At 35.3% G+C, this 13,210-nt stretch overlaps 1 protein-coding gene and 1 long non-coding RNA gene across 2 annotated transcripts in view; one reads left to right on the top strand and one right to left on the bottom strand.

Annotated features, from left to right (window-relative positions):
* BCAT1 (branched chain amino acid transaminase 1) overlaps window positions 1-13,210 on the bottom strand; it is a 71,014-nt gene that overhangs the window by 5,607 nt on the left and 52,197 nt on the right. The window contains exons 8-10 of the mRNA XM_027838757.1: window positions 8,651-8,736; window positions 5,496-5,636; window positions 2,090-2,164 (exon numbers count right to left, since the gene is read on the bottom strand). Coding sequence (XP_027694558.1) covers window positions 2,090-2,164; window positions 5,496-5,636; window positions 8,651-8,736 — 302 coding nt within the window. The remainder of the gene's footprint in view (window positions 1-2,089; window positions 2,165-5,495; window positions 5,637-8,650; window positions 8,737-13,210) is intronic.
* The window catches only part of LOC114025339, a 42,258-nt gene that overhangs the window by 10,961 nt on the left and 18,087 nt on the right, over window positions 1-13,210 (top strand). The window lies entirely within an intron of this gene.

Raw genomic sequence — 13,210 nt, 5'->3', positions numbered from 1 at the left:
CTTGAAAAACACTTAACTCTGGCAACACTCAGGATTTTTTTTCCTTCAAAGAATGTAATGGCACAAAGTATCTCAATACCTTTAAAGAAACTGAAATTTTCAGGGTGACCCATGTGTGGGGATAGTTCCAGTGTCTTTTTTATTTCCCCAGGACAAAAGAAAAGGAACACTAGCAACATAATGAAAGTTCCCTAAATATAATGCTTCAATGTAATTTGGGTTAGGTGTACACATAGGGAATTCTTCTCTTTCTTCAACAAATGTAATCAGAGTTTAGAGTGCTCTCTTCCTAGGAGGTATTTGTAGAATCTATCTAAGAGGAAAACATAATTACCTAAATGGGATTAAATGCTTAACCACAGGGATTCTTACTCATATACAGAAGGTTAAAGACAAAGCCAAATTTGTGGTGGGGCAGGAATGTTTCCCCTGGGGCAAACTGGCAGGGCTCTCTGAAGCTTTTACACAGTACTTTGTGGGAAACATCCATGTCTCCATGTAATGTTAGAAAGATCAAATGCACCACACGGAGCAATTCTAGGCTTTTCTCTGAATGGATATTTAAATTATTTTTCTTGGAGAGAAATAGACAACCTAGTGGCTTGGCTGACAGCACCAATTTGCCACTGTGCGAGAGAACAATTTCAAGACTCCACTCGGTACTATGCCCACAGGCACAAAGGGAAAAAAGATCAAAGTCACAGATTTATATTCCAAATGAATAATCCTTTGCTATTTAAAAATTGAGTAAATAGTGTCTTTTTTTATTTTTAATGCATGAACTATTATTTATTATTTCATCAGTGTGGGGAACTCCTTGTGCAGATAGGTAACTCCACAGAACAGTCTTAAGAAAGTTGCCTTGGATTCTGAGATGTTAAGTGACTTGTGCCTGGTTATATAGGCAGCATGTACTTCTTTCTGGTTCCAAGTCCTGCTCCCTATACAGTATGGGTCTCATGGTGCCTCTCTACATTATACTATCTGTACCAAAATATGATTTTATTTTATTTTCAATATGGATTTCTCTACAAATAATTATATTTTACTATAAGTTGCATAAAAGTTCTAGCTGAACTTAGCTAAAAAGAGAAATTCTTGATTTCCTCTTATCCAAAGGCACTAAATTACACATTGAATGAATGGAGGTGAGAAAAAAAATGGTGTGGTTCTACCTTCTTTCTTCCATTACCTTTTGTTTCTAAACTTTTTCATTGATAAAAGTTTTAACCCTTTATTGGATTTTTTAATTACTTTTATCCATTTTCTGTCTTTGCCCTTTTCTTACTCACAAAAAGTGCCTCGTACATAGTAGACATTATGTACGCTTATTCCCTCCCTCTTTTTTGATGCATTCAGACAGTCAGTCAGTCAATAAGCATCTAATAAGCATTTGCTGAGTACTATGCACTGCGCTAAATTCTGAGGATACAAAGAAAGACATAGACCTATCACACCATCTTGGGAATTCTTAGCCATATTTTTGTTCATTTATTTTTGATATTTTCATTCTGGACTATGGATTATTAGTATAGGGAACTCTCATTAAGGAAAATCACTCTACCAATAGAGATCAGCATCTATTGAGCAGTATATCATCTGAGAGAAACAGTCAATCAACTTAACAACAAGCATTTCTTATGTGCTTATGGTCTGCTAGGCATCATGCTAAGGGCTGAGAATACAAAGGCAGAAATATGGTCCCCTCCCTCAAGTAGGTCGCATTGTAATAGCAGAGAGAACATGCAAACAACTATGCACAGGGGGGCATTGAGAGACTAATTTGTTCACAGGCACTTGTTTCCCCTGTCATTAGTGTTTCCTCCCAAAACTAGTTGTTATTCATTTAGCATTTATTTTCTATATTTACTTATCATGAGCATGTTTTCTCCTCCCAACACGTACTAGTGAGCTCCTTGAAAGGGGGAAATGTTTCATTTCTGTCTTTGTAGCTTCAGTTTTTAATGCAGCGTCTGGCACACAGTAATAAATGTTTGCTAACTTGAAATTACTTGCAGTTTTCTAAGTAATTATATTTAGTTCTAACCACTGATTGAATTTAGTAGACAGTAAATAAATAAGCACTTACCTGGATGTCAGTAAGTTGATTTAAAAAACGGGTGGCAAGCTTAGGACCATTCTCCATAGTTGGAACGTGAATGTTCTAATAAAGAAGAGGAAGAAGGTACATAATATTACATTCCTTTCATATACCCTTATTGGTTTAGCCATTACTCATTTTATGGTCATCCAATTTACATCACTTTTTGACATGACAAAAAGTGCTATAACTGGGAAACAAGAAATACAGGAAATGGAGTATAGAAATCTGTCCTGCCCTAAAGGTAAATAGAAGGGGAAGGGGATAAGAGAAGGGGGGGGAGAGATAGAAGGGAGGGCAGATTGCATGGCATCTTGGGGTGGGGGAAGGGATGAGATGTGGTGAAAATTTGGAACTCAAAATCTTGTGGAAATAAATGTTGAAAACTAAAAATAAATAAATTAAAAAGAAAAAAAAGTACTATAACAAATATTTTTAGCTCCCTGACCTCTTTATGATATATTCCCAGTAGAAGTGTTTCTAGGTACGACAGGCAGAGAGTTGAGTTACGCCACAGAATAGTTAGAAAACAAACACTGAACATCTACATGAATCAGTAGGGAATATCTCCCAGGGAGATGTCTTAAGATTCAGGCATGATCATCTAATATACAGGGGAATCATATAAAAGAAAGGAGCCTATCCAGAAGAATATAAGGGATATCTTATCTACTCCTCAGATTCTCAAACCCAATGGAAACCCTGTGGCCTGCTCTGAGGGCTGATAGAATGAAATAGAATGAAAACAAGAAGACACAGTAGGTATTCTTCATTCACTTGTTGTTTTTAGTGTGGATAGCTTGACCAAACTCCCTTAAATTTTAAATATCTCATTTAGGAGGTGCAAGGATATTCTATGCCTTCTTGCAATTAACAAAATGTCATTTACAAAGGAGAACTGTCTAGAGGACATCACCATTTTAGAAGGATTCCTTGTTTCATTTAGTCTTTATGTTGAACATCCTCCATTACGTTGGCAGATGCTTGTAATAAGTATACATCTTTCTATTTTAGAGCTTGAGTAATGTTCAGAGTGATGAACCAAAGCCATGTCTATTGTAATATCTTGCTAGGAATCTTGTATAATTTTGGTATATATATGGGAGGCAAATCTTTAATATTTTGTGCTACCAAACTGAATGCTTTCTTAAGAATAAATAACAAGGCACCTAGGTGGCACAGTGGATAAAGCACTGGCCCTGGAATCAGGAAGACTCATCCTCATGAGTTCAAATCTGGCTCAGACACTTACTAGCTGTATAACCCTGGACAAGTCACTTAACCCTGTCTGCCTCAGTTTCCTTATCTGTGAAATGAGCTACAAAAGTTAAGTTTCTTTGCCAGTTTCTTTGCCAAGAAAACCCTAAATGGGGTCATGAAAAGTCAGATATAACAGAGAATGATTGAAGAATGACAAAAAATTAGAGGAAATAGACACAATAATATCTTGCATTCTCTACACCTTTCCATCAACTGTATCAGAAAGAAGTTATCTAGTGTAAAATATTTTGCAAAAGTTTACTTGTTCATTCTTCACATTTTCATCAAGGATGCTCTTGATGTATGTGTAGGGTATTCTCACAAATTTTTCTAACATAGAAAAGTAAGTATACACATATACATATATGAATATATGTTTATGTTGATGACAGTTACCTTTTTTGGTAACAATACAAAAAATTTTCCCCAAACCATTAATCTCTTCCTCTTTCAAAAAGTTTGAGATTTGATACTTTGTTGCCACCAAAACAGTGTTGCCTCCAGCATGAACCTCTACTGTGTATAAGCAGGACTGTTTTTGTTAAAATCAAGATTTTGTTTCTATCCTTGGTTTCATTAATGTAATTTTTACTTCCTCACATAGTACAACAAAAAATTTTAGTTTACATTAGGAGTTCAAATATGGTGGCTGCATTGCAGTTGATGGAGAAAAAAAGTCTAACAAACTTTACAAATCTTTTCTATTTTTCATCTCTTTCTTGTCCATCTAGTTTTATTCTGTAACGATCTTAGCATGATCACATAGTTGAATCTCTTGCCAAGCTCTCTTTAAACTTGTTTGCTCTTGTACTGTTTCTCATTGTATTATACGGTGATATTGTTCATAATATTCCACCATAAGATTTTACAAATAAATTTATAATCTAATAATTGCTGACATAGGCTGCTTGACAAAGAAATGAAGTTTTTGCTCACTGATGCAATTTCTAGGCTTTTAGTCTCTTGATGGTCACTGATTTACATATTTTAAATACCTTTAGGAAATGGTACATCTGATTGGTATTTGTCCTTATATCAACAGATACTAATGAGCTCCATTAATATTGTCAGTAATGTTTCAAAATAAGAAAAGTATAGAATAGCAAACAAAAAATATAATATTCATTATGATTAAATCTTTTTATGGTATACTAAAGACCTATAAGTACGAAGACCATCAAAAATGAGAAGAAAACATCACTTCAACAACCAGGAAAAATTATATTCAATGTGAAAATCAAAGAAATTTAGATAGCAAATTTAACTAATCCCTATCTCAAGGAGTAATGCCTGTATACCATCTAATTATAAATTTAACTAATGTTATCCATGAAAACTGGGATGTCATAAAAAAAGAATAAGCATGATGAGGAAAGTAAGCAGAAATAATGTGAAGGCAACAGGAATTTATTAGGAGCAGAACATGTCTGCCAATTAAATCTTCACATTTCTATAAGAGGACTTGTAAATGCATTAGGACATTTACATTTGATGATAACACATTTATTTAATACCTACCATGTGCTAAGTACTAGGAATTACTAAATTTAGAAGTGACTTAGCTTCTGACCTTGTGGCCTCAGCCTTGTAGGAGTCTGGCCACATACAAAGAAACACAAATACATTTCAAAATAATATGCTTCGCTTTAAAATTGTCATTTAACACAAGAAAAACCAAGCCATGCACATAAAGGTCATACTGGTTATTTGCAGTTCTTAATTTAGCAAAGTAACTTGGATAATGGAAATTTTCCTTAGTTCTGAAACATAATGTCAATTACCTAAAAAGTCGTCCTTATTAGATTGGTGGAAAATACATAAAACTGAGGGTCTACTGCAGTATCAAAAACACTTGAATTCCATAAGACTTAACCAACAGTGGTATATTTATTTGAGATCAGAAATTATTCACAACTATGTGTTCATAAAATAAATCACTTAGCAAGATGGTAGTAAGTAAACTGCTAATATGGCTCCATTTGAAATAAACAAACCAAAGGCTAATTGCATGTAAAGTTAAAAAGACCCCTTTTAAGCTGTGTCTAAATTGCACCATAACCCATGCAAAAAAAAAATTAATAAAATCATAAGTGAACCTTGAGAAATAATAAAAATAAATAAATACTTCTCTTACCTCATCCTTGTATAGTATATCAGAAACTGGGCAAACAACACAAGCCGTACCACTGCCAAACATCTCTTTTACTCTGTTTTCTTTCAGAGCAATGATTAAGTCATTCATAGTGAGGTACCTCTCAGTTACCTTAAATTCATCCTGTTTAGGAGATGGAAAATAATAAATTTTTAGCAGACATAAGATTCCTAACCTTGCTTCTACCCATAAACATTTTCTAAACTCAGATGTGGAAGCCAATCATTATTTCACATAACCTCATTTACAGGTAATCTGGGAAAGGTTGTTTTTGTTTTGTTTTTTTTTAATGAAGAAATTGTAGTTTAAAGATAGGAAGGAACTAATCTAAAGTGGCCCAGTTTCTAAACACGATTATCAAGAATCAGCTACATTGGTGTAACCCTCTTTTTCTCAAAAAAAAAAAAAAGAAAGAAAACCTATTAGATAATATAGAACTACACTAGGTATTACATAGAGTATCTATCTTTAACACCTGGATTTTTTTTTTTCACATGTCAGGCATAAGCTCCTTTAAATTACTCTACTTACTGAGGACATAAAATGCAACAAAATGCATTCTATCTCCATCATCATAATTTCCTGAAGGCATTTTATCACAAAGGAATGATGGCTATGACCAACAAGATGGAGGACTAGACAATTCCTCTGACCTTCATGACCTTAAATTTCTCCAAAATAAGAATTATGTACAAGAGATAGAGAAAATTACAGAATTATTTATAGCACATTTCTTGTTTCAAAAAAAAATATCCATGGTTTAAGCCATCAAGAACTCTAATGAAGTAATAAAAGAAGATGATACTCACTGTATATCACTCGCAGCAAATAGAAGATAAAATGTGATGGCAATTTGATTTTGGATGAAGTGGATAGAGCATTGGGTCTGGAGTCAGGAAGACTTGAGCTCAAATGTGGCTTATAGACATTTACTAGCTGTGTGACTCTGGGCAAGTCATTTGCCCTATGTTTGCGTCAGTTTCCTCAACTGTAAAATGAGGATAATATGAATCCCCCAGGGTGGTTTTATCAAATTAATATTTTTTTAAAAAAGCATAGGGCCTAGTACATAGCAGGCACTATATAAACATGCATTCCCTTCCTTTTTCTCTTAACAGAGAATTCTACTTCCCACATTCCTGCCCCTCTGAACACATTAATTTGGTTGTTTCCAATAACATTTTTAAAATTCAGTTTCTATATTCTTCCCCATTGTAAGCAGTGACTGATCTCACTAGTTATTGCCCAGATATACAGACTCTTGCTGAAAAGTTCAACAAGGAGAGATACTTTAACATTTAATATAGTTTCCTTTTTAATTCTTCACAATTTTATCAATTTTAACTCCTGCTAAGTAATTGGTTTAAAAAAAGGTTTGTTTTTTTTCCACCATATGTTCTGAGTTCCTGGATACCAAATAAGTGATCACCCTTTTTACAAAATGTCAAAATAAAAAAAAATTTTAAAACCCAAAAACATCATGAAAGGGAAAATAAGAAACTACAGCTCTTAGGCTCAGGAAGGGAAATACATTACTATCACAGGTAGGTTAACAGAGCTAAACAAGAAAGAAGGGAAGGAAAGTATGCCTGCCAATGAAATTATGCTTATTTTTAAGTTTCAGTTTATCTCACCCTGCAATTGTAATTATGTTTTTTTCCAACCATGAGTTTACAAAGGTCTTTATAAAATGAAAGAAAAAAAACCCACCAACCAAACCTGTCCAGAAAATTAGCCAAGCCAATTAAAAACAAGCTGAGTTCTGTGTTGTGGAAAATACACACATACTGAACTGTCTTCCCTCTGCCCACCCTTACTTATCTTTGGACCATTTCCTCTGGCTGATGAGGGCTTGTAACCCCCCCACCCACCCACAGCACTCTTGGCATTTCATGTCTCCCTGTTTTAAAATAACTTTTAAAACAAATTATAGCTAAAAATAAAAAAAAAAGGTTCCCCCATAATAACCTACTTTTTCTACTAGCAAATCATTAGAACTGTAGAGATTTTCCACTTGCAACTTGTCATCAAACCTTCTGTACTTGGTTGATTTTTTTTTAATACAACACAAATTATCAAGTGTCAAAAACACATTTTTCCAACTCTAAACATATTTAGGACAGGGCAAGCTGTTTGAAATTATACCAACAGTTTGCAAATGTCATGGCCAACGTGCCAGGCAGCATGTGGCAGTTGGGTCTTGTCTACTTCAGGGGTTTGTAGAATTATTTATAGCACATTTCCTGTATTTCAAAAATCTCTGCCAGAGAAACTGTTAGCACTCTTCTAGAAAAAAAATCTGTGTTTATAAACATGTTTCTTATTAACACTGCTTGACCAAAGTATGGACAAAGCCTATCCATGGTCCCTTGGAGACGATTTTACCACATGACTCAAAAGCTCCATTCAAATATCCTTGTCAGACAACCATTCCATTCAACATTTTCATCATGAGTTCCTCATGACATTGTTCCCAATACAAAATGTTTTAGTCTGTTCCCCAGTGTTGTACAAATGAACACTAGAGCTACTATAAACAATTTTGGATTTTTTTGGATTTATTTTCTGGAGCATTCTAATTTAAAAATAAGGTTGAAGTAATGGGAATCCACTTGTAGTAAGATATATTAACAATTGGTTTGTTTATCAGTGAGTATACTTTTATTTTTATCACTACTGAGTGAATAGCTGAAATCTATTACCCTTCAGAAACAGGGAGTATGAATATAGCTAAAGGTAAAAGCTTTTATGCATGTTTATTGTAGAAAAACCATTCCTCAGCATTATACAATGTTTAAACAGTAAAAATCAAGGGAATTTAAGTAAAATGGTGGTACTCATTTTTGTAACACCTTTCAGAATGGGATTTTCCTTTTTCATTCTGAGAGCTTGTCTAACAGGTTTCTCTCAATCCTTTGGAATGAATTATACTTATTTGATGAACCTGCCAAGACAGTTCTTTTAAACAAGCTCTTCTTACTCACGTTAAGATTGAAAGAAGAGATAAGATTAGTTGGAACTGCAGGGTATTATTTCAACACTACCCTGGGCTTATATCCATTACTGTTTATCTCATGACAAGCTGCAAGTGGAAAATCTCTACAGTTACAAAAATTGTTAATGACAAAATAACCCACCCACTTGTGTGCCAGATCCAATATACTTTGTCTTGTCACTCCTGGAAGAATGATACCATCTAGTGGTGGAGTTGCCAGTTCATCCTCTGCAACAAAATAATAATGATAATTAAAAGGTGGGCGGAACACTTTCCAAATTTAGAAATAGCATGCATGAACTTCAACTTCAACAACAGTAACTAAATCTTAACTAATTTTGGCAACGAATAACTTTGATTCAGGGAAGATGTTGTTGTCATCTTTCCATTGTAAGGTTTCCCAAATAACTCAAATCCATGACGAAAAAAAAAAGACAACTGATTTAATTGCCATCAGTTTGCTATTGGCCCAGAAAAAGATAACAGCTTTCCCCACAAAAAATGAACTGAGAAGACACAAACTATCCTAATGAAGAATAATACAGCCAGAGAAAAACTCAAGCAATGTTGAATCTGATTTTTTAAAGTATTATTCATTATCAAGGTGTCCTATAAATGACACACAAAGGATCATTCTCCTCTAGCTTATGTGTGACAAGCTAGCACACAGGTCAATTTCTAGGGTTCCACTAAGCTGGATTAGGCCACTATATTTCTCTTCTTCATGTGTAGATCCACCTATTGGTTTTGATAAGATACATTTATGCCACTTATTTGTTCATCCATTCTACAAAGGTATATTAAGCACCTACTATGTGCAAGTCTACACTGGCACTTTCTCCCTCTTTATGAGAATTTACATGGAAACCTTTCAAGAGTAAGTATAAATTGGTCTCCAGAATATCTTTTGCTTCTAACAATGGGTGCCATACCATAAGCACTCCTAATCCTCATGCTCTACAAAGAAGAGCATCAGAACCAAGAGAGAGATGAAAATATCACCTATGGACTATTAGATTACAAATTATGTCACTGTTTTGTTGACATAATTTATTGTTTGCAGCTTAATGGATTATAATTCTATGAGATTAGGGAAGGTTTTAGTAGATTGCCCTATGGCCCTATTTTGTTAAACATTTGTATCAATAAAGGTATGGTTGCATCATTATCAAATTTCTTAGATGACACAAAGCTGAGGATAGCTTACACAACAGATGATGAGTTAGGATCCAAAAAGAGATGTTTATAAGATTGAATATATACTGAATTGTATATAATAGAATTTAATAGGGTACAATGTAAAAGTCTTGGATTTGGGTTCAAAAAACCAACTTCATAAGTCCAAGATAGGGAAGGTATGGCTACAGATGAGTTTGTCTAAAAACAGTCCAGAGGCTTTTTTTTAATATATAAGATCAATGAGACAGCTATATGGATATTGTGGTCCAAAAAGCTAAGGTAAATTTGATTTTGCTTACATAAAAAGAGGGATAGATCTCAGAAACAAAGAGTTGATATCCACACTGTAGGGCAACTAGGTAAGGTAGTGGATAGAGTGCCTGCCTTAGAGTCATGAAGACTCATCTTTGTGAGTTCGCATCTGGCCTCAGACATTTACTAGCTATGTGACCCTGGGCAAGTCACTTAACTCTGTTTGCCTCAGTTTCCTCATCTGTAAAATGAGCTGGAGAAGGAAATGGCAAACTACTCCAGGATCTTTGCCAAGAAAACCCCAAATGGGATCACAAAGAAATAAAACACTACTGACCAATTAACAATACAATCTGCATTGCACACTACACTGGTCAAAATCCAACTACAGCATAGGGTTCAGTCTTGATTATCACATTTTAGGAAGAAGGTTAACAAGAGACCACTGAAAGCAAGGAATTAGGATGAAGGGCCTTGAATTCATTTCATATATAAAAATTAATTGAAGGAACTTTCGCCTGGAAAAAAGACCTAAGGGAGCTGAGCTAGGGGTCTTCAAGTATTTTAAGAGACATCTTATGGAACAGGTATACTACTTGTGCTCTTTGACCCCTGAGGACGGAACAAAAAATTATTGGTGTAAACTGCAAAGAAATAAATTTAGGTTTGATGTAAGGAAAACTAGTTTGCTGTTGTTCAGTTATTTTCAGTCCTTTCCAACTCTCTGTGACCCCATTTGGGATTTTCTTGGCAAAAATACCAGAGTGATTTGCCATATCCTTCTCTGGCTTATTTTACAGATGAGGAACTGAGGCAAACAGAGTTACGTGTCTTACCCAGGGTGATACAGCTAGTAAGTGTCTGAGGCTGGATTTGAATTCAAGGAGAAATCTCCCTGACTCCAAGTCCAGCATTCTCTCCACTTCACCACCTAGCTGTCTTCCCAAAAATTAGAACTACTGAAAAGTGGAATAGGCTATATCAGAAGGTAATGTTCTCCTTCACTGGTGGCCCTAAAGAAAAGGCTAGATGGTCACTTGCTGGTTGTGCTTTGGTGTGGATTGCTTTTTCGTGGTTTCAGTGATGACCTTTCTGTCTGAAATACTGTAATTCTGGGATATAAAAGAAAAGAAAGAGTTCAAATCCTGGCTCAGGCACTTGACACTTTCTAACTGTGTGACCCTGGGTAAGTCATTTAACCCTGATTGCCTCACCAAAACACACACACACACAAAAAAGAAGTAGTAGAATATACAGCCCCTTGCTTTAAGGAGGCAGGCAGAGAAGCCAAGTACATACTTGTGAAATTATTCGATGAATTTACAAAGAAAATGAGCAGTAAGAGCAGTATAAAATGAATTCATGTGTGATGAGGAAACACAAATAGAGATGAAATCAATCTTTGATACCACTGCAAATTCTATAATTGTAGAGCTGAACTATAAACTCATATTTAGGTATCATCTAGTCCAGTACTAGTCAAGTGCATCTAGTCCAGACCCATATGGGGTTGCGATCCGCAGTTCAAGAAGCACTGAGGGGTTGCAAGTAGAAAAAGTTTAAGAAGCCTTGATCTAGTTCAACCCCCTTATTTTACAAATAGAGAAACTGAAAACTAAAAAAGTCAAGTGATTTGCCCAAGGCCACACTAAAAGTGGCAGGGTGAGGCTGAGAGACCAAGCCTCCAACCTTTCTGTCCAGTGCTCTTTCCACAACACTATGGTACCTCCAATATCTCTTATCTCTACCAAAAGCTATTTTTCCAGGTGTTTTCTCTTGAATTAGCCAGATAACTGCCTTGAACTTCTACTTCTGTGAGTACATGAAGGAAAAGTTTAAGAATTGTGATTATTTTCATCTTCTTTGAGAGTGTAGGGAAAGATTGGAGATTAAGGAAAGATAAAGTCTGGAATAACTGCTCTGAGGAGTTTGCTAAGGAATAAATAATAGATCAATAGATGACTTGAGACTAGTTGAAAATAGACAGTAAGGGGATGAGTCCTGGATCTTCCCATGTTCCCTTATATATTCTATAAGTACCTGAAAAAATACTCTGCTTAAGTAAGGAGTTTTCATATCCAATATAACTAATTCAGATCCATTCTTTTTTTCTCAAGCCAGGGGATAAAGTCTGCTAAAGAACAAAGTTTGTTTGTTTGCTTGTTTCTTTCTGTTTTGGTTTACCTTTTATCTTCCACTGAATATAGCTTTACTGTCAAGAGAACTAACACCCCTAGGCAATCACTTTCTTTTAGGTCTACTTGCTTAGTCTTTTTGAATCACAGACCAGATATAGGATCATGGGTTTAAACCAGGAAGGGGGGCCTCACAGGTAATCTAGTCTAACTCCTTCATTTTATAGATGAGGAAACTTAGGCCAGGAAAGTTAGAGAACTTGCCCAAGGTCACAGAGAAGGTGTGTGGTAGAATCAAGATTTGCACACAGGTCCTTTGACTAGATTCAGCTCACTTTTTCACTTTCATTTTTTCCCCTAATGCTGAAGCCAGCACCCATCCCATGTGGAATCTAAGAAAAACAAGATCATGAAGTGTATAAACTGCCTGCTTTATAAAATCCATCTTTTGCACAGCATCCTACCCATTAGCCTGGGGTCAATGTACAGAACATCTGCTCCCCTGGGTGCCAGACAGAGATGACGACATGAAAACATTTGGGTGAGAAATATTCATTTTCCTCTGCAACCACAAACATGTTTACTGGAGCCAGAACAAGCTCCATATGGCCTCAGATTATCCAACACAAGGAAAGCAGAATGTAAGCCCACAATTTCAGCTCGTTTTTGACAGAAAAATCATGTTTAGGAACTGGATTATCTAGAAGCAGTACAACAACAGAAGACCTATTCTTTACCAAATGAGACATTGCCATAGTTGAGAGAATTATAATAATCATAATTTTTAAAAGTATGTAAGTGCCAAATAGTTCACCAGGGATATATAAGAGAACCAAATTGATTGTCTCTGTATTCTAGGGACTTAGAACCAAATGCTTTTACTAGAACAGGACCCCAAAATTTCCTGTGGCAGACCCAAGTTCTTCTGTAAATCAACATGTATGGGGGGGGTCAAACTAACAAATACAATAGATACAGTTACAATTACAATCTAGTGCTTAGAAAGTGTACAAGTAATCTTGATAAACAACACTGAGTACACCCTAAATACCATACCCTCAACCTTTGCGATTTTATTATCTTTAAAGAGGCAGCTAATTATGGATAAAGGAACACAAGACACTTCAACTTGTTAT

Source organism: Vombatus ursinus, unplaced genomic scaffold (genome assembly GCF_900497805.2).
Source record: "Vombatus ursinus unplaced genomic scaffold, bare-nosed wombat genome assembly UNPS02014830.1, whole genome shotgun sequence".
Taxonomy (NCBI): Eukaryota; Metazoa; Chordata; class Mammalia; order Diprotodontia; family Vombatidae; genus Vombatus; species Vombatus ursinus.
The sequence above is the reverse complement of the archived record's forward strand: the minus strand, read 5'-3'. Positions and strand labels throughout refer to the sequence as shown.